Below are 22,514 nucleotides of genomic sequence, written 5' to 3' on the forward strand. Positions count from 1 at the left end.
CATTGTTGGGGAGTGTTATTTCTTTGGTACTTCTGTGTAGATATTTAGTGATTATTCCTATGCAATTGACCTCTTTTGGACTGTGTTATCTCGTTCTTTTATGGTAAGGATTTCAAGTGCAGCCTCTTGAAAAGTATGACAATGCCACTCTAAACAAAACTATGTTTTCCTTTAAAGAATTTGTAGAACTTACCAATTTCAATACATTTTAACGATGCCCCATACCACGATAAGAAACCTGATTGAAATAGATAGCAATGGCCACGGAAGGTTATCCAGTTCATTGAAGTTATGTTTGGGCATGTTCCAGGTGTTTCAGGTGGATCAGTGGGAGGGAGAACTTTAAGACTGTGAGGGAATGGAATCCATTTTCCTTTGTGTAACATGTATCTATACAAAGATTTTTGGCTCTATTGATAGAAGAGATCCCTATGAATAGCACCATCCCCCCAAGGACACTGATCATCTTTCAGAGGCTTATGGAATGTGGGTATGGTCAATAGGCTCCTTTGTCTCAAGAACCTATAAAAACTGTCTGCAACCTAAATAAATTGGAATCCTCTCAAACACTTGTGAAGGTCTGAGTGATTCACCGAGCAGCTCGTACTATACAATGATTTGGACCACCATCACATCGAGATAAAGGGATATTTCCCTGACAAAACATGGCGCCCGAACAGGGACCTGGGTTTGCATGACGCCTACCGGAGAATTTAGGGATCATCCTTTCAGGACAGACAGACCATGCAGCTGCACAAAAAGGTAAGAAGTTTTTTTTCTTACAAATTGCTCTGTTGCTCCTTGTTTGGATTTCCCACATCCGGTGAGTTGCATGCCTATATTGCCCAGTCCAAAGAATCTTGTTAGTTTATTTGAAAACTCCATGTGATGTGTGGTAGTGTATATGGGTATTGTGTGAGTTTGTACATGTGTGTTTGATAGCGCTATTGTGATACTGTACTGTACTGGTTTTAAGAACGGAAAATTCTAGGGATTGCCCCTACCTAAAGAGTTTCCTAGACGAGCTACTTTTTGGAACGTAATTCGCTTGAGACAAAGTAGACTGAGTTTGGACAGTCGGACTTTATAAATTTATTTTGTGTGGTAGGTTCCAGAGCTGCTTCATGGAAGGGGACTGCAGTCATCTCTTGATGGGCAAACGGTTAAAAAAAAAAAAAAAGAAAAGAAAAATTTTTAGAATTAGTGGTTAAAACTGCCCTAAGGAAGAGTGGGGGACTGCGAGTGTGTGCCGGCACTAGAGATATAATATAGGAAAATGATGGAAAAAATTGCTAGGTAGGATGAGAGGCAATTCAGAGGGAAAACCAGACGTACGGATCTTGAATGATAAAAAAAAAAAAGAAGCTGTAAAATGATGTCAGAAAATGTTGGAAAAGGACAAGGATATCAAAAGATGGTTGTTTGTATGTTGGTAAATGGAAAGGTTCTTAAAAGAACAAAGGCTGGTTGCATGATAATGATATGATGGAAATTGCAAGTGGATAGAAGAAAGTTACAGAGGAAGTGACCAGAGGAGGTTATAAAGAAACAGCCATAGGAAATTGTGTGTTGTATGAGTGTTATGACGATGACGGACAAAAACGTTGGACAGACAAAAGACAAAATTCAGGAAAAAGTTCGGCCTCCACCCTAAAATGGTGGATGAATTGATGTATGGAAACAAAGAAACAGACTGGCGGAGACATGTGCATGCAATGTGGCACCTAGACCCAACCCCCACACTGGAATATATCCAGTCAAGACTAGATTTGAAAAAGTGCGGGCTCCAACAGGACAAGGAAGTAGCGTTCAGATGTTTCTCCTGTAGGGGGCAGATGTTTCTCACTTTGATATATTTTAGTAGACCAGTGGTATGGGTAATGATGCATTGCCTAAAGATCTTTGGATTTGCATCTCACAGTCCGCTCAGCTGTATTCAGCTGTATTTAGCTGTATTGCTGTAACTTTAGAAGACAACTAAGATATAGTACCCAGGGAATACATGTGGGAGACTGTGCCTGCTTATCTAAGAGTCACCTCTCAGAACTTCAAAGTCCAAAAACCCGGGTAGTAACATATTTGTTACGGATTTTGGTCTTCTGTGGGGAGAGCTCCTGGACGGTTGTGCAGTTCCAATTGGATTCCCTGAGCTGACCCTTGCCAGATACTGTAGATGTTCTATGAGTTTATTCCATTTTACAGTCCTGCAGATTATGGCAAAGATATAAATATGTGTTTTGCCTATATCATGTATAGTGCTAGTGGTATTTCATCAGTTACCAAATGTGAGGAAAGCACAGCACACAATTATGGACATTGTTCATTGTAGGCTTAGACCTGAGAAATCCTGTGATGTATGTTTAATAAAATCAGACATGTAGTGTAAAACTTTATAATACACCTAAAGTTTGAAGGGTGTGGTCAAAAGTTTTAGCAATTTGTGTAGGATGATACAGTGATCTTAGATGTTACAATGGTGTGTTAGATTCCTTCTTTGTTCTCTTGGTATGCTGGGACACTTAGTACTACAGACACCACAGGGAGAAGGGGGGGGGGGCTGCCTCCCCCCTTGTCTCAGTGAACACAGGAGGGGGGGGGAGCACATGTTGGAATGTTAAGAGAAGAAAGGAACAATGAGAATGTGTGTTCATTACTAAGGACTGATAACCCTCTTGGCCCATAGCAGATTTTGGGTTTGATTCGGTGCAACATCTGTAATTTTAATGTTTTAACCAGGAGTAAAACCTCCCTATGATCCCATAGTATTAGTCCTATTCAGAAGCTATGACTGAGATTATTATTAGGAGCTTTTTAGGCAGAAGTTAAAACACCCCTAGAAGCCTCCTACGTCACTGTCTCTAGTGATGCTTCTGCTCAGTAACACTGTCTCCTAGTATGTGCCCCTAGTATGTGCCCCCAGTATGACTCTATAGTTTTATAATTATACAGCATTGATACATCGGCATTGGTCCCAATACTGTGTTTTTCTGGAATATATTGTTCACTTTCTATTGTTCTCATTTAAGTTTAAGCCAAGCACCTCAGAGGAGAGGACACAGGCCGGAAGCTGCTGATCGTGTGTCACATGACAACCTGGATCCTTCTTGGTTTTGTATCCTACTGCTGCCTACGTATATAAAGCTTCTGTAGTAGTTTTGGACTATCCTGATAGTACTATTTCACCTCTTCATGACTAGAAAACCTTGGTTACAATGTGCCCTCTTTATGATGTATTACATTGAATCCAGCTTCACTATTTTCGCTAGATTCAAAGGGGGGAGACAGGAGGTAGACGGGTTGTATGGTTGTATTTAAAATTTTCTATTAACTTAATGATAAATGAACCAGTTACCTTTTAATATGTCAAACCTGAATATATCATTAATCTGCATTTTGAGTTTTTTGTAGATGGCTTTAGAAACCAGGAATGATTCTACATCAGATGTGCAGTGGTCACACAACATGAGGTAACAAAAGCAGAACCACTCCTGACCTACCTGTCTGTACAGGAGGCGGAGGTGAGGGCACTGATGGAGGGGTGTAAAGTGGCAGAGGGTAAGAATGTGAGTCTTTTGGGATTCCTTATGATTCCTGACTTCATATAGTAAGTTTATCAACAACTATGAGACTTTGAAATAGCTGATAGAGGTCTTAGTGTTACATAAAGGTCCATCCTAGAAGGAAAAACCTCTAAAGCTCTAACACATGAAGTGACCATACTGGTTACTGGAAAGCCTAGGGGAAAGGAGCCTGGATCAGTACAGTCCGTGACCCTCGCTGGCCCAGTAGGGTTATCTATACTCCTGTCTTTATAGAAACAGGCTTCACAGGTGAGGAAGCAAGACTGGAGTAACACTGGGACCCCATGGATGGAGGGTGGACTATGGCAAAGAGGTGACAAGCAATGTCTGCCAAGGGCCCTTTACCCTATGATGGTTCAGTGCACCCACAGGGTGAGACACCAGTCTAAGACTCTATATGCTCCGTGGTGGAGCAAGTATGGAGTATCACTTAGATTCACTTTTGCTACTGTCCATTTACACAAGTTTATTTATGCATAGTACAATGTAGGGAGAGTAGTGAAGACCCTCATATATACACTCCGAAGCCGCTTTACCCCTTTCAGAGGTTGTAGATTGGCTAAGTACAGCTACCAAAGGTAAGTAGCTATGAACATGTACTTATGTGTGTGGACCTCTTTTCTGGGTAATCTGAACCCTATCCTGTAACTAAAGCAACTGTAAAGACCACAGCCAGGGATCGAGGAATATGTTATTCCACTTATTCTACAGACTAAAGTAATGATCCCTATTGGGGCAGTAATATATTTGATGAGAGCTCTAGGGATTAAAAAGTCTTTTCACCTACTGAGGTTGTTTTTAGAATTGCCCCATGGATGAACATATACTTCCCTAAGGTTGTCCAGAGGTGTCATCGAGAATTGGTGGATGTCCAAAAACCTGCAGATACATTTTTTCTTAGGTGCATAACCAAGTATCTGTTTCAGTTCCAGAACCTAAAGTAGCTAGAGCAGAGGACCTGCACCCAGGTGATGAGATGGTCCTGATGTGACACCTGAGAGTCTTTTGAAAGTCATCCCAAGTACCTTTGACACATCAACGAGACAGCGACAGCTGAAGAGAGCAGGACCCAGAGACTGTTGAACATGAATCTGTGTAGCTCGATGCTACTATGGACATTACCACTCCTACTACTCCTACTACAGTGTGTGCGCCGCATACCATGTCTAATAGTACTCAGGGGTTGGTAGGGTGACATGTATAAGGATATACACCAATAGGATTTAGAGATTCTACCCTTTACAATGGATTTACGTGAATTGTGTTGTGATATAATGTTCAGGATGCTCAGGAGGGAAGCAGGTGAAGGGGTCAGATAAGTCCTGGATGTGTGATTAGCATATGTCAATGTACCACCTAAGCAGTACCTGAAATTATTCACAAAAGGGAGGAATTGTGAGGGAATAGAATCCATTTTCTTTTGTGTACCATATGTTTTACTATACAAAGATCCCTATGAATAGCACCATCCCCCCGTGTACACAGATCATCTTTCAGAGGCTATTGGAATGTGGTTATGGTCAGTAGGCTCCTTTGTCTCAAGAACCTATAAAAACTATCTGCAACCTAAATAAATTGGAATTCTCTCAAACATGTGAAGGTCTGAGTGATTCACCGAGCAGCTCGTACTATACAATGATTTGGAACCACACATCACATCGAGATAAAGGGATATTTCCCTGACAATATGAACCTAGACGCTTTAGCAGGCATTTATTGATGGTGCGCCTTATAATCCGGTGAGCCTTATATATGAACCTAGACGCTTTAGCAGGCATTTATTGATGCTCCATGTACACGTTCATGTGACATGTGTCATGAACCACAAGCCGGGTGGAGACCCATAGGGTGCTGAGCGGTCGTGATGCAAATTCGGGCAGGAATAGGAGAGATTAATCCAAAGAAAACCTGTCATCAGAATATTACTGCTCACACCAATAATAGCTGCTGGCAAAGGGTTAAAAGCCCTCCCCATATCATCTAAAATTATCTGCCTCTGAGGCTCTGTACCTTAAAGGGGTTGGCCACTTTACCTCATGTTTTTTTGTAATGTGTGTGTAAGTTTTTTCCTCAAAGAATTCTCCCTTTGCTTACACTTCCAGCATTGCAGACCTCCCGCAAGTTCAATGGGATTGAGATCTGGTGACTGGGCCCCTCCATTACCAGCTGCTGCTTCCTCCCTAAATAGTTCCTGTATAATTTGGAGGAGCTTTGGGTCCTGTTGTAGGATGAAAGCGCTGTCCACAGGCTCTGGAATGGCGTTGTATAATAGAGTGATAGTCCTCCTTATTCAAAATCCCTTTAAAGGAAACCTACCACTTTGATTTGGTCATTATGACCCACACTAACCTGCACATAAGGCATGATGAGGTGGTGCAGGCACATATTCTCGTTAATCAAATAACGAAATGCATGGATTATAACACTAGATTATGTACTTTGCTAATAACCCACTCGGCGCTTGACGTCACCGAGCCCTCAGGAGCATTAGAGTATGCCCATTGCCGAAATCTCATGATCACTGTGACTACTGGGGGCAGAACTGTGACTACTGGAGGCAGCCCTAACTACTGGGGGCAGAACTGTGACTACTGGGGGCAGCCCTAACTACTGGGGGCAGAACTGTGACTAATAGAAGCAGCCCTAACTACTGGGGGAAGAACTGTGACTACTGAGGGACAGCATTGGCTACTGGGGGCAGCACTGTGACTACTGGGGGTCATTATAGTGACTACTGGAGGCAGCCCTGTGACTACTCAGAGCAGCCTATTGGCTAATGGGGGCAGCATTTTGACTATGACAATTGGGGCAGGCACTGTGACTAATGGCTACGTGTGGCAGGCACAGTGACTATTGCCACTTTATCGGTATAATTGTGATCTCTATGGGAACAACACAACACTATTAAATTTGTGATAATGAAGGGAAGGAGATGATGATAAAATGAGAAACATAACTTTTTTGTGCTGCTAAATCTTTAGAGCAGTGGTAGTGAACCTATGGCACTGGTGCCAGAGGCGGCACTCGGAGCCCTCTCTGTGGGGACCCAGGACATCACCCCAGAATAAAGTTCTCCAGACAGAAATCAAAGAATCTTCCTGCAGAATCTTCCTACAATGATAGGCGAATTTGCCCTCCTCCTTTCAACTGTGTTGGTGTCCTTGGGAGGCTGAAGGATTGAAAGTTGTCAATGAACAAGGAGAAATACATTACTTCTTAAATTGCTACGCTGGCACTTTGCAATAAATAAGTGGCTTTTGGTTGAAGTTTGGGCACTGAGGCTCTAAAAGGTTCGCCATCACTGCTCTAGAGCCTAGTTCTGGCAGGAAGAAGCTGACATATTCCCCAGTAGGGGAATAAGCAATAAGAGTTCTTAGGGCAGCATCAATATGCTTGTAATCCAAATCGCTTGTATATCAAATCAAGTTTTCCCTTAGGAAATCATTGAAATGCAGACAATTAGTTTCACACCACAAAATTATTTCTTCATTTGTAGTACAACATCGAGACCCTTTATTTCTTCTACTTCTTCAATATTGTGTTATACAATTGTGTAAGAGAGGGAGGTGCAGTATAGAAGAAGGTGAGGGGGGATCACATAAAGTTTGTAAAACCCTTGCAGACCAGGTTACTCGTAAGCCGAGGTTCCACTATATTATCATGGACCATGTGAATTTAACAACGACAAACAGTTGTATTTATTTATTCATTTCATATGGTAAAAGTCATTACAGCTGGAGCTGTCGTTAGTTGTGGATGGGAACTTTGGTTCTTGTAGATGGGGACCCTCATTTCTAAAGGGGTTTGTATTTCCTGGTAGGTGTGGACTTTCGTTCCATGCGTTTTGGGACTGTCCTTTGGGAATGGTGGTAGTACTGTAACTACTGAGGGCATCACTGTGACTACTTGGGGTAAAACTGTGACTACTGGAGGCAGCCTTGACTATTGGAGGCAGAACTGTGTCTACTGAGGGACAGCTTTGGCTACTGTGGGCAGCACTGTGACTAGTGGGGGTCATCACTGAGACTGCTGCAGGCAGCTCTATGACTACTTGGAACAGCCCTGTGGCTAATGGGGGCAACATTTTAGAATGTTGGAAATGGAGATGCTCCTGGAAATGGAGATGCACAGTACTTGTAGACGGAGAATGTCCATATTACAGCCTAAATTCTAAATTAAGAATCTGCATATTCGTCTTGCTCATTGTTTTCCACTAAAACATTTTCTTCCTGCTTCGCAGCCGCGTGACTTCTGTCGAAGTAAATTCTATTCATGAAGCCTTTTCCTGGCTGTAGATTGATCACTTTCCTCTTCAATACAAAAAAGACAGTGGCGGTGACACCGGCGAGGACAAGAATGACAAGAACCACCACAACGATGGTCACATTGTGCGAGGGCTTTTCTACTGCGAAGGAAAACATGGAATGAAAAAGTTAAATCCAGATGTAAAGAGTGTAAAAGAAAGTATTCCTCAGAAGTGTAAAAATACTATAACAAATAATTAGTGGTAACTATTATAATAAAAATACTGAACTCTGTTTCCACTGGGCCATCCAACCAGTTTGGGTTTATGAACAGGAGTAGTTACAGACAGTCCCCGGGTTGAATTTGTATGTAAGTTGGAACTGTATACTTTGTATACTTGTATATAATTGTAACCCCAGGCAAAAAATGTTTTTGGTCTCTATGACAAATGGATTTAAAAATATTGGGTTGTTATAAGAACCAGGATTAACAATAAATCTTAATATTAGACGCCTTTGATAACTGTTCTCTACCTAGTCTAGTCTCAGTACAGGTGGCAGATTATTCAAGTGGGGGAGCAGGTAAAGAATGGTCAAGAATAGAGAAGAGCGGAACTGATGGTCGAGTTCAGCATTCTGGTTTGGCCGCCTGGACCAGATATATTGCCAGATTGGCGGCCAAACAACCAATCTGGCAAATTGATGCCCCTAGCCATGGCCAGGGTCAGAAACATATTAACACACACTACATATGATCAAGGAACCTTTGCATGAGATCCCTGCTGCTAGAATCAACTACTTTAATTATTGTATTTGTGTATTAAAGGGAACTTTTCACATGGAAAATGCTGTCTGGTCTGCAGGAAACATGTTATTGAGCAGGAGAGGCTGAACAGCTTCATACACCGTTTGTGTAATCAGAATCTAACTATCTATTGATGCTTTGTCACATAGATAATTCCGGCCATGTTTATAATTATCTTTTCAGAATGTTCACAATATTGTAGCGCTGCTGGTAGTAATTGTGTCTTACATTGCTATATTGTTAAATACTGTACCTGGTTCCTCCAGAGGCTTCTCCGTGGACAGCAGAGCTTTAAAAAGATCACACAACAGGTTACACATCAGATTTTTGTTTATTTTAAAATAAAAAATCTGTGCCATTCATTTAGTGTTCAGTGACTGCACTTATCATTTCTAGAAAGACATTTTTACGTTGGAATAATTACCCAGCATTCATTATAACTTTTATCAATTAAATTGTGTTAGCTAATTAAATTGTGAATGGGGTTCAGGCTTAAAATATATATACATATAACTATGTAATAGGTATTAAAAAAAATAAATAAATAAAAAACATCACATTTTTAGAAATATTTTTTTTTCACTAAAGATACGACACTATGATACAAATGTAAAGTAGTCAGTGCACAGCTAGTACAACAGTACATTTCTTGAGCACTAAAAAATAACTCACATCTATAAACTTCTAAACCAGTGAAAATGTCCAAATTGTGCCCAAAGTGTCAATATATTAGGGCTTATTTACTAAGGGTCCCGTGGCCGCATTTACGTCGGGTTTCACGTCTTTTTGGGGATCATGGAATTTACCACTCAAATTGTGTCGCAAGCTAAGCACTTACATGCACCAGGAAGAAGAAGGTAAACTCTGTTGGACCTGAGCGGGGAAGCAACACATGCAGGATATCGGGCGCACAATCTTAGTGAATCGCGACACAGTGCTTCATCATGGGGGAACATACCTCGGGGATCGTGACTCAGACAGGTAAGTAAATGTGCCCCATTGAGACACATTGGGGGTCATTTACTAAGGGCCGATTTGCATTTTCCCGACGTGTTACCCGAATATTTCTGATTTGCGCCGATTTTCCCTGAATTGCCCCGGGATTTTGGCGCACGCGATCAGATTGTGGCGCATCGGCGCTGGCATGCACGCGACGGAAATCGGGGGGCGTGGCCGAACGAAAACCCGACGGATTCGGAAAAACCGCCGCATTTAAAACTAAAAATGTGTCGCGAAAATTACACTTACCTTCACCAGGTATAGGCCGGTGAATTTCAAGGCATTCCAGCGCGCCTCGGGGGGAACTGCAGCGCAGCAGCGCCACCTGGTGGACGGCGGAGGAACTACCTTAGTGAATCCCGGCCAGACCCGAATGCGCTGCTGGATCGCGAACGGACCGGGTAATTAAATCTGCCCCATTTACTTACGTTGCCACTGGAGTTCACAGAAAGTGCATTGTCCGATGATAATGAACTGTACCACGATTCACTAAGATCGTGCGCCCAATATCCGGCATGTGTCGCTTCCCCGCTCAGGTCCAACAGAGTTCACCCCTGAAGAAACTTGTATTGTGAAAAGCAAACTTCTGGACCTGTACATGACCACGTGCACTGAACTACTTTGGTCGACCATGTTGAGGCCTGTTCTGAGTGTAACTCGTCTTGCCTCAGTTTTAGGGTGTTGGCATCTTTTTATTGCCTTGGCCCTCTTTATGTAGATCCTCAGAGAGTTCTGGGCCATGAGGTGCCCTGTTAAACTTCCAGCAATCAGTATGAAAGAGTGTGAGAGTGATAACACCAAATGTTATTAAGGGGTGTACTTGCTTTTGTTTCGAGCAGTGTAGAAATGATTGGCTATGTTTTCCGTTATTTTTGTCTTGTCCCATGAAATGATATAATAAAATATTATACCTGAATACCCCAGAAAATGTGACATCTATGAACTGATAATACTTATAGAGGGAGAAAACTGGAGGAAACCCACACAAACACGGAGAGAACATACAAACTCTTTGCAGATGTGGACCTGGATGGGATTCGAACCCAGGACCCCAGGCATTCAATGACAGTGCTTTTATTTTCCATATATACTCAAGTATAAGCTGAGTTTTTAAGGACAATTTTTGTGCTGAAAAAGACCCACTCGGCTTATACTCAAGTATATAACCCATTTAGTACTTACCTTCGGCATTCACCCAAGTCGTCCTCTTATCCGCAGGCTTGTCTTCACCCCTTATCTTCTGGCTTCCCGGCAGTGCGGCCAGAGTCACGTCTATGAACACACTTTGATATGGTGTGATGTCATCAGGAGGCGACACCCTGCATCATAGTGTGTGCGCACTGGAGCTGAGCAGAGAACAGGAGTCGGGTGAAGAAGAGGACGCTTTGGATGAGCGCCAGAGGTGAGTACTAAGTTTATTACTATATCATTAAAGGGGCAGTGTTGCATATTTTTTTAAAGGAGTTACTGCTGGACATTTTTTGAAAAGGGCGTCACTGTTGGACATTTTTTGTAAAGGGGGGGCTCTGCTGAACATTCATTTTAAAAGGGGGCTCTGCTGGATATTTTATGAAAGAGTTGTTGCTGCATTTCTCACACAAGGCAATTCGTTTTCCAAGCTCTTTGTGGCAAATTTAGCCAAAGCCTCATCTTTTACTCGGGTCGGCTTAAACTCGATTATATAATGTTACCCAGATTGTAATGGAATTTTTGCTTATCTTCAATATAATAATTTTTCAATGATTTCAGGATTACAATTACTTACTTTTTGCAGTCTTACATATATATCCTAAACGTGACAGGCACCACTTGTTATCCCAGGTTCCTTTTGTAGAGTGCATTGCCGGACATCCGCCTCTAATTCCATTTTCAAACTGTGGTTCAGTATTGATTTTCCAGTTTACATAGTCCAGGGGGGTTTTATCCAACCAAAACCACTTGTCTAAAACACAATAACACTTGATATAGTTACCTGTTATTCAGAAAAGTCAGTGAGCTGCAGTATACAGTCAAGATACCCCGCCCTCCTCACTGATGCTGACACTACTAACCCTGCCCCCCTCATGAATGCCCTGCCCCACTCCCTAAAGGTGATTTCTGGAGGAAAGAATGAGGAGCAAGGTTGATTTCTCCTTATGTAGCCAGTGTCACTCTCAACCCCCCCCCCCCCTCCTTCCTGAGGGAGTGGTTAATGATGTAACAGTGCTGAGTCACACAAAGCCTTGGTCCCTCACACCTCAGGAATATTATTCAGCAAGTCACATGTCTCTCTCTAGGTTCCAGCAAGACACTGTATAGCATTTCCTACCCCGGATAATAGGAGTTAACATGACATTTTTTTAAAGACACCATTTATTTATTAACCCTCAATTGTGGGGAAATTGGAAACAACGCATTTCTGCTGTTTTTTGCTTTTAATGAGGTTTTTTTTTTAAATTCCTTTCCGGCAAATGAATGCAATAGTACCACACTTCAGAAGAAGGCTTCAGACAGACAATTTATACAAGCATAACACAAAATCTAAACATTCCAAAACACCACCTTTACATAGAAAATAATAGAAATTAATAGAAAAAAACAAACAAACAAAAAAGTGCCCTAAAATGATACAAATGAAATGAACTACTACTGTCATTAAAAATAACCAACCCTCAACTAGCTTTTTCAACAGAAAAAAAGGGCAATAAAATATAAAAATGAGGTATCACCGTAATCATAGTGACCCACAGAATGAAGATGAGATATTTTGATGGTACAGTGAAGTGCTAAACCACAAAACAAGAATTGATGATTTTCTTTTCTTATACCTAGAAAGAATTACTATAATCTCATCAGTTATAAATACTCCAAAATAACATTTTTAGAGTCTTTTTTGATTTTTATTTTTTTACAGTTTTAAAAGTCCCATATGGGATTGTTTGCATGTTTTCATTTACCCTACAGTATAGATTGTGCTCCCTCACCTCGTGTCTCCATCTACCCTCCCATATAAATTGTGCTTCCTCACCTCATGTCTCTATATACCCTCCCATATAGATTGTGCTCCATCACCTCGTGTCTTCATCTACCCTCCCATATAGATTGTGCTCCCTCACCCCGTGTCTCCATTTACCCTCCCATATAGATTGTGCTTCCTCACCTCATGTCTCTATATACCCTCCCATATAGATTGTGCTCCATCACCTCGTGTCTTCATCTACCCTCCCATATAGATTGTGCTCCCTCACCTTGTGTCTCCATCTACCCTCCCATATAGATTGTGCTCCCTCACCTTGTGTCTCCATCTACCCTCCCATATAGATATGTGCTCCCTCACCTTGTGTCTCCATCTACCCTCCCATGTAGATTGTGTTCCTCACCTCGTGTCTCCATCTACCCTCCCATATAGATTGTGCTCCCTCACCTCGTGTCTCCATTTACCCTCCAATATAGATTGTGCTTCCTCACCACATGTCTCCATCTACCCTCCCATATAGATTGTGCTCTCTCACCTCGTGTCTCCATCTACCCTCCCATATAAATTGTGCTTCCTCACCTCATGTCTCTATATACCCTCCCATATAGATTGTGCTCCCTCACCTCGTGTCTCCATCTACTCTCCCATATAGATTGTGCTCCCTCACCTTATGTCTCCATCTACCCTCCCATATAGATTGTGCTCCCTCACCTCGTGTCTCCATCCACCCTCCCATATAGATTGTGACCTCACCTCATGTCTCCATCTACCCTCCCATATAGATTGTGCTCCCTTACCTCATGTCTCCATCTTCCCTCCCATATAGATTGTGCTCCTCATGCTCCTCACCTTGTGTCTCCATCTACACTCCCATATAGATTGTGTTCCCTCACCTCGTGTCTCCATCTACCCTCCCATATAAATTGTGCTTCCTCACCTCATGTCTCTATATACCCTCCCATATAGATTGTGCTCCCTCACCTTGTGTCTCCATCTACCCTCCCATATAGATATGTGCTCCCTCACCTTGTGTCTCCATCTACCCTCCCATATAGATTGTGTTCCTCACCTCGTGTCTCCATCTACCCTCCCATATAGATTGTGCTCCCTCACCTCGTGTCTCCATTTACCCTCCAATATAGATTGTGCTTCCTCACCACATGTCTCCATCTACCCTCCCATATAGATTGTGTTCCTCACCTCGTGTCTCCATCTACCCTCCCATATAGATTGTGCTCTCTCACCTTGTGTCTCCATCTACCCTCCCATATAAATTGTGCTTCCTCACCTCATGTCTCTATATACCCTCCCATATAGATTGTGCTCCCTCACCTCGTGTCTCCATCTACTCTCCCATATAGATTGTGCTCCCTCACCTTATGTCTCCATCTACCCTCCCATATAGATTGTGCTCCCTCACCTCGTGTCTCCATCCACCCTCCCATATAGATTGTGACCTCACCTCATGTCTCCATCTACCCTCCCATATAGATTGTGCTCCCTTACCTCATGTCTCCATCTTCCCTCCCATATAGATTGTGCTCCCTCACCTCGTGTCTCCATCTACCCTCCCATATAGATTGTGCTCCCTCACCTCATGTCTCCATCTACCCTCCCATATAGATTGTGCTCCCTCACCTTGTGTCTCCATCTACCCTCCCATATAGATTGTGCTCCATCACCTCGTGTCTCCATCTACCCTCCCATATAGATTGTGCTCCATCACCTCGTGTCTCCATCTACCCTCCCATATAGATTGTGCTCCCTCACCTCGTGTCTCCATCTACCCTCCCATATAGATTGTGCTCCCTCACCTCATGTCTCCATCTACCCTCCCATATAGATTGTGCTCCCTCACCTCGTGTCTCCATCTACTCTCCCATATAGATTGTGCTCCCTCACCTCATGTCTCCATCTACCCTCCCATATAGATTGTGCTCCCTCACCTTCTGTCTCTATCTACCCTCCCATATAGATTGTGCTCCCTCACCTCATGTCTCCATCTACCCTCCCATATAGATTGTGCTCCCTCACCTCATGTCTCCATCTACCCTCCCATATAGATTGTGCTCCCTCACCTCATGTCTCCATCTACCCTCCCATATAGATTGTGCTCCTCACTTATGTCTACATCTAGCCGCCCATATAGATTGTGCTCCCTCACCTCGTGTCTCCATCTACCCTCCCATATAGATTGTGCTCCCTCACCTCGTGTCTCCATCTTCCCTCCCATATAGATTGTGCTCCCTCACCTCATGGCTCCATCTTCCCTCCCATATAGATTGTGCTCCCTCACCTCATGTCTCCATCTACCCTCCCATATAGATTGTGCTCCCTCACCTCATGTCTCCATCTACCCTCCCATATAGATTGTGCTCCGTCACCTTGTGTCCCCATCTACCCTCCCATATAGATTGTCCTCCCTCACCTCATGTCTCCATCTACCCTCCCATATAGATTGTGCTCCCTCACCTCATGTCTCCATCCTCCCTCCCATATAGATTGTGCTCCCTCACCTCCTGTCTCCATCTACCCTCCCATATAGATTGTCCTTCCTCACCTCATGTCTCCATCTTCCCTCTCATATAGATTGTGCTCCCTCACCTCATGTCTGCATCTACCCTCCCATATAGATTGTGCTCCCTCACCTTGTGTCTCCATCTACCCTCCCATATAGATATGTGCTCCCTCACCTCGTGTCTCCATCTACCCTCCCATATAGATTGTGCTCCCTCACCTCATGTCTCCATCCTCCCTCCCATATAGATTGTGCTCCCTCACCTCATGTCTCCATCTACCCTCCCATATAGATTGTGCTCCCTCACCTCATGTCTCCATCTACCCTCCCATATAGATTGTGCTCCGTCACCTTGTGTCCCCATCTACCCTCCCATATAGATTGTGCTCCCTCACCTCGTGTCTCCATCTTCCCTCCCATATAGATTGTCCTCCCTCACCTCATGTCTCCATCTACCCTCCCATATAGATTGTGCTCCCTCACCTCATGTCTCCATCCTCCCTCCCATATAGATTGTGCTCCCTCACCTCATGTCTCCATCTACCCTCCCATATAGATTGTGCTCCCACACCTCGTGTCTTCATCTTCCCTCCCATATAGATTGTGCTCCCTCACCTCATGTCTCCATCTACCCTCCCATATAGATTGTGCTCCCTCACCTCATGTCTGCATCTACCCTCCCATATAGATTGTGCTCCTCACCTTGTGTCTCCATCTACCCTCCCATATAGATTGTGCTCCCTCACCTCATGTCTCCATCTACCCTCCCATATAGATTGTGCTCCGTCACCTTGTGTCCCCATCTACCCTCCCATATAGATTGTGCTCCCTCACCTCATGTCTCCATCCTCCCTCCCATATAGATTGTCCTCCCTCACCTCATGTCTCCATCCTCCCTCCCATATAGATTGTGCTCCCTCACCTCATGTCTCCATCTACCCTCCCATATAGATTGTGCTCCCACACCTCGTGTCTTCATCTTCCCTCCCATATAGATTGTGCTCCCTCACCTCATGTCTCCATCTACCCTCCCATATAGATTGTCCTCTCTCACCTCATATCTCCATCTACCCTACCATATAGATTGTGCTCCCTCACCTCATGTCTCCATCTACCCTCCCATATAGATTGTCCTCTCTCACCTCATATCTCCATCTACCCTCCCATATAGATTGTGCTCCCTCACCTCATGCCTCCATCTACCCTCCCATATAGATTGTGCTCCTTCACCTTGTGTCTCCATCTACCCTCCCATATAGATTGTGCTCCATCACCTTGTGTCTCCATCTACCCTCCATATAGATTGTGCTCCCTCACTTCGTGTCTCCATCTACCCTCCCAAATAGATTGTACTTCCTTACCTCATGTCTCCATTTACCCTCCCATATAGATTGTGCTCCCTCACCTAGTGTCTCCATCTACTCTCCCATATAGATTGTGCTCCCTCACCTTGTGTCTCCATCTACCCTCCCATATAGATATGTGCTCCCTCACCTCATGTCTCCATCTACCCTCCCATATAGATTGTGCTCCCTCACCTCATGCCTCCATCTACCCTCCCATATAGATTGTGCTCCTTCACCTTGTGTCTCCATCTACCCTCCCATATAGATTGTGCTCCATCACCTTGTGTCTCCATCTACCCTCCATATAGATTGTGCTCCCTCACTTCGTGTCTCCATCTACCCTCCCAAATAGATTGTACTTCCTTACCTCATGTCTCCATTTACCCTCCCATATAGATTGTGCTCCCTCACCTAGTGTCTCCATCTACTCTCCCATATAGATTGTGCTCCCTCACCTTGTGTCTCCATCTACCCTCCCATATAGATATGTGCTCCCTCACCTCATGTCTCCATCTACCCTCCCAAATAGATTGTACTTCCTTACCTCATGTCTCCATTTACCCTCCCATATAGATTGTGCTCTCTCACCTCATGGCTCCATCTTCCCTCCCATATAGATTGTGCTCCCTCACCTCGTGTCTCCATCTACCCTCCCAAATAGATTGTGCTTCCTCACCTCATGGCTCCATCTTCCCTCCCATATAGATTGTGCTCTCTCACCTCATGGCTCCATCTTCCCTCCCATATAGATTGTGCTCCCTCACCTCGTGTCTCCATCTACCCTCCCAAATAGATTGTACTTCCTCACCTCATGTCACCATCTACCCTCCCATATAGATCTCCCTCACCATCTACCCTCACCTCGTGTCTCCATCTACCTTCCCATATAGATTGTGCTCCCTCACCTCGTGTCTCCATCTACCGTCCCATATAGATTGTGCTCCCTCACCTCGTGTCTCTATCTACCGTCCCATATAGATTGTGCTCCCTCACCTCATGTCTCCATCTACCCTCCCATGTAGATTGCCCTCCGTCACCTCATGTCTCCATCTACCCTCCCATATAGATTGTGCTCCCTCACCTCATGTCTCCATCTACCCTCCCATATAGATTGCCCTCCGTCACCTCATGGCTCTATCTACCCTCCCATATAGATTGTGCTCCCTCACCTCGTGTCTCCATCTACCGTCCCATATAGATTGTGCTCCCTCACCTCGTGTCTCCATCTACCGTCCCATATAGATATGTGCTCCCTCACCTCATGTCTCCATCTACCCTCCCATATAGATTGTGCTCCCTCACCTCATGTCTCCATCTACCCTCCCATATAGATTGCCCTCCTTCACCTCATGGCTCCATCTACCGTCCCATATAGATTGTGCTCCCTCACCTCGTGTCTCCATCTACCGTCCCATATAGATTGTGCTCCCTCACCTCGTGTCTCCATCTACCCACCCATATAGACTGTGCTCCCTCACCTCGTGTCTCCATCTACCGTCCCATATAGATTGTGCTCCCTCACCTCGTGTCTCCATCTACCGTCCCATATAGATTGTGCTCCGTCACCTCATGTCTCCATCTACCCTCCCATATAGATTGTGTTCCCTCACCTCATGTCTCCATCTACACTCCCATATAGATTGTGTTCCCTCACCTCGTGTCTCCATCTACCCTCCCATATAGATTGTGCTCCCTCACCTCATGTCTCCAGCTACCCTCCCATATAGATTGTGCTCCATCACCTCATGTCTCCATCTACACTCCCATATAGATTGTGTTCCCTCACCTCGTGTCTCCATCTACCGTCCCATATAGATTGTGCTCCGTCACCTCATGTCTCCATCTACCCTCCCATATAGATTGTGTTCCCTCACCTCATGTCTCCATCTACACTCCCATATAGATTGTGTTCCCTCACCTCGTGTCTCCATCTACCCTCCCATATAGATTGTGCTCCCTCACCTCATGTCTCCAGCTACCCTCCCATATAGATTGTGCTCCCTCACCTCGTGTCTCCATCTACCCTCCCATATAGATTGTGCTCCCTCACCTTGTGTCTCCATCTACCCTCCCATAGAGATTGTGCTCCCTCACCTCGTGTCTCCATCTTCCCTCCCATATAGATTGTGCTCCCTCACCTCATGTCTCCATCTACACTCCCATATAGATTGTGTTCCCTCACCTCGTGTCTCCATCTACCGTCCCATATAGATTGTGCTCCGTCACCTCATGTCTCCATCTACCCTCCCATATAGATTGTGAGCCCTCACCTCATGTCTCCATCTACCCTCCCATATAGATTGTGTTCCTCACCTCGTGTCTCCATCTACCGTCCCATATAGATTGTGCTCCGTCACCTCATGTCTCCATTTACCCTCAAATGTAATTTACGTGAATATAGTTACTGATTGTACAGCACCATAAATGTAATTTAAATAACTAATTATAATAATGATACACTGAATTACTTTTGTCAGACAACCTAACTGCTCAGACAGTTTTATAGCGAATGGTGAGGATATTAGGCCCCCAGCCGACAAATGTGTTTGTTTCTAATGGCTGAACGCTAGGATGTGACTAGGCAGTGCCGTGCCAATATGCGGTTAATAAATAGAAGTTATAGAACACTGGATACCATTGTAAAGAACAGGAAATAACTGATACTGTACCTTCTACATTCTTGTAAAGTCCAATCCAAAAGTTTGGTTGCTGGTCACTGAGTAAGACCGTATGACGGAGGAGAAAATCCGATTCTAATGAATCTTTAATTGAAACTAAATGTCCACCTACAAAAGTCACACAGTAAGTTATAGTTTTCATTAAATAATTGTATATTGGCTGGGTTTGCATTACACATTGTCGAAGTCTGTCGAAATATGTGTATATATATATATATATTGTGGCAGGGTAGCTGCCACTACAGTAGATTTTGGGTATAGAATGAGTATGTTGCTGGATGGATGTGGGAAAGCTGGGTGTTTTTGCCACTAATGAGGATTCATTTGCATCCAGCTGGAAGTCCTGCATAACTACCTGGTGCAGACTTCCCACAATGGCTCCACCCTGGGGAAGAGACAGGCTACGGCAAAGGCCTGTGGAGCTGTGGCAGTGAACTGTTGCTGTGAGTTTTTGTGGTGCCTGGCAGTAGGCCAGCACCTGGTGAGGTAGGGAACCTCGATGTATAGTTAGTGCCGGAGAGGCTTAGGCTTTATTTTTGCTGTTCTGTTTATTTTGTTTTTACTGCCGAATAAAACTGGCTGCGGTCAGTTATACCCAAGTCGCACAGTGTGGACAGTGAAGTTACTTGTGTGCTGCTGAATTGTGTCCGTCTACCCCAGGAGACGACGATCCCGGACCTAATCCCTTACAATATATATATGTATATATTTGTACTGTTCAAAAATATATATTGTACACTGCTCAAAAAAAGGGGAACACTTAACCAACACGATATAACTCCAAGTAAGTCAAACTTCTTTGAAATCACACTAATTGCACAATTTGTGTTGTGCACATGGAATATACAACCAGTGGAAATTTTTGGCAATTAGCAAGACACACTCAATAAAGGAGTGGTTCTGTAGGTGGGGACCACAGACCATTTCTTAGTAACAATGCTTTCTGGCTGATGTGGAGGTCAATTTAGAATTTTGGTGGTGCTTTCACACTTGTGGTAGCACGATCTCTACAACCCACACAAGTGGCTCAGGTAGAGCAGCTCATCCAGGATGGCGCATCAACAAGAGCTGTGGCCAGAAGGTTTGTTGTGTCTGCCAGCATAGTGTCCAGAGGCTGGAGTTGCTACCAGGAGACAGACCAGTACACCAGGAGATGTGGAGGGGGCCTTAGGAGGGCAGCAGGACCGCTATCTCCGCCTTTGTGCAAGGAGGAACAGGAGGAGCACTACCAGGGCCCTGCCAAATGACCCCCAGCAGCCACAAATGTTTTTGCACAAACAGTTAAAAACAGACTCCTTGAGAATGGTATGGGGGCCCAACATCCACAGATGGGGTTGTGCTCACAGTCCAACACTGTGCAGGATGCTTGGCATTTGCCAGAGAACATCAGGATTGGCAAATTCGCCACTGGCACCCCCAGTGCTCTTCGCAGATGAAAGCAGATTCACACTGAGCACATGTGACAGACAAAGTCTGGAGATGCCATGGAGAGCGATCTGCTACCTGCAACTTCCTTCAGCATGACTGTTTCGGCAGTGTGTCAGTAATGTTGTGGGGTGGCATTTCTTTGAAGGGTCGCACAGCCCTCCATGTGCTCGCCAGAGGTAGCCTGACTGCCATTAGGTACAGAGATGAGATCCTCAGATCCCTTGTGAGACTACCGGTACGGTTGGCTATGGGTTCCTCCTAATGCAGGACAATGCTAGACCTTATGTGGCTGGAGTGTGTGCAGTTCCTGCAAGATGAAGGCATTGAAACTATGGACTGGCCCGCTCATTCTCCAGACCTGAATCTGATTTAGCACATCTGGGATGCTCCATCCACCAACATCGTGTTGCACTACAAACTATCCAGGAGATGGCCGATGCTTTAGTCCAGGTCTTGCAGGAGATCCCTGACGAGACCATCCACAACCTCATCAGGAGCATGCCAAGGCATTGTAGAGAGGTCATACAGGCACGTGGAGGCCACACACAATACTGGGCCTCATCTGGAGTATACTGAGCCATTGTAGGAAGGTCATACAGGTACGTGGAGGCCACACACAATACTGAGCCTCATCTGGAGTATACTGAGCCATTGTAGGAAGGTCATACAGGTATGTGGAGGCCACACACAATACTGAGCCTCATTTTGACTTCTTTTAAGGAGATTTCATGAAAGTTTGATCAGCCTGTAGTGTGTTTTTCCACTTAATTTTTGTGTGCGAATCCAAATCCAATATTTTTTTGAGCAGTGTATATTTATTCCGGTCTGGTTTCTGTATGAATAATTTATTTGTCTCTAATATTTGAAAAGTATAGCACTGCAGCCTTCAGATAATAAAAGATTGTGCCTCCCTTGTGCTTCTTGCTGCTTTTATGAGAACTATTATAAGAAGTATTTTTAGAACTTACCCATTTGAAGACATATTGAGGTGGCCTCAGACCACGAAGTGGAAGATGATTCAAAAAGATAACAATGGCCACGGAAGGGCATCCAGGTCTGTGAAGTTATGTTTGGGCAAGTTCCAGGTGTTTCAGGTGGATCAGTGGGAGGGACAACTAAAAGAAGAAGACATGAAAGTTGATGTACAGTTTACATTCTCTATGTCATGTCTATTGTCTTACCTTCCTACCGAACAGTGTTAATCAGGTCATACACAATGTTACTTTAAACCTGTTTATGACCACATTTCGATGGACCACTTCAGCTTACAGGTGTGCATCACTTAACATGGTATATCCCATGGCTAAAGGGTTTGTCCAGTTTCAGGAGAAAGGCTTGGTAGAAAATTAAAATACAAACTAAGTAGGACTTACCTGCTAAATCCATGTGTAATGTCCCACAAGCTAGGTCATCACTAAATGTAGCTCCAGTTAGTTTCCTGGTCTGCAGTAGAGGGTTGGACCAGCCCTACCATACCACCTTTAAGACTGGGGTTCCCTTGGTTTGACAAGTAATAGTTGCCATAGTCAGTTGAATAGCCATTAACTGATCAAATATAGTGTTGACACCTGCACTATATGATGTCTACTACTGAAGGTTTATGATTTGATGTTTTTGTCATATTGCAACATTTTTTATCTTTCTTGCAGGATCCCAGGCTGGGATTGGTTGGTGGCTCATCATGTTTTCGAATGAGCTCTGCAAGATTCTATAAATAGGAGCTTATTCCTAGCTTCTGGGTCTTTCTCTGAGCTTCTGGAGACAGGACCAACTTAGTCTTTCTGTATTATTCCTTAAGATTTTTTTAGAGAGATACCTCTCTGCATCTTGCTTGCTGCCTAAACAACAGAGCCCACCTGGCTCCTACTGTTTGCCTTCTGACCCCTGAATCAAGTCTAAGGTACTCCTAAATTCCAGCTGTACATTGAATCATTGCCACTGTCAACAAATCCACTGTTC

General features: G+C 44.1%; 1 protein-coding gene across 1 annotated transcript in view; it reads right to left on the bottom strand.

The window, feature by feature from the left end:
• Positions 1 to 7,083: 7,083 nt before the first annotated feature.
• The window catches only part of LOC140133692 (macrophage mannose receptor 1-like), a 70,017-nt gene continuing 54,586 nt past the window's right edge, over positions 7,084 to 22,514 (bottom strand). Inside the window, exons 26-30 of the mRNA XM_072154215.1 lie at positions 21,524 to 21,670; positions 19,119 to 19,235; positions 11,395 to 11,571; positions 8,884 to 8,919; positions 7,084 to 7,986 (exon numbers count right to left, since the gene is read on the bottom strand). Of these exons, the coding sequence (XP_072010316.1) occupies positions 7,757 to 7,986; positions 8,884 to 8,919; positions 11,395 to 11,571; positions 19,119 to 19,235; positions 21,524 to 21,670 (707 nt within the window). The 3' untranslated portion in view covers positions 7,084 to 7,756. The remainder of the gene's footprint in view (positions 7,987 to 8,883; positions 8,920 to 11,394; positions 11,572 to 19,118; positions 19,236 to 21,523; positions 21,671 to 22,514) is intronic.

This window comes from Engystomops pustulosus, chromosome 5 (genome assembly GCF_040894005.1).
Source record: "Engystomops pustulosus chromosome 5, aEngPut4.maternal, whole genome shotgun sequence".
NCBI lineage: Eukaryota > Metazoa > Chordata > Amphibia > Anura > Leptodactylidae > Engystomops > Engystomops pustulosus.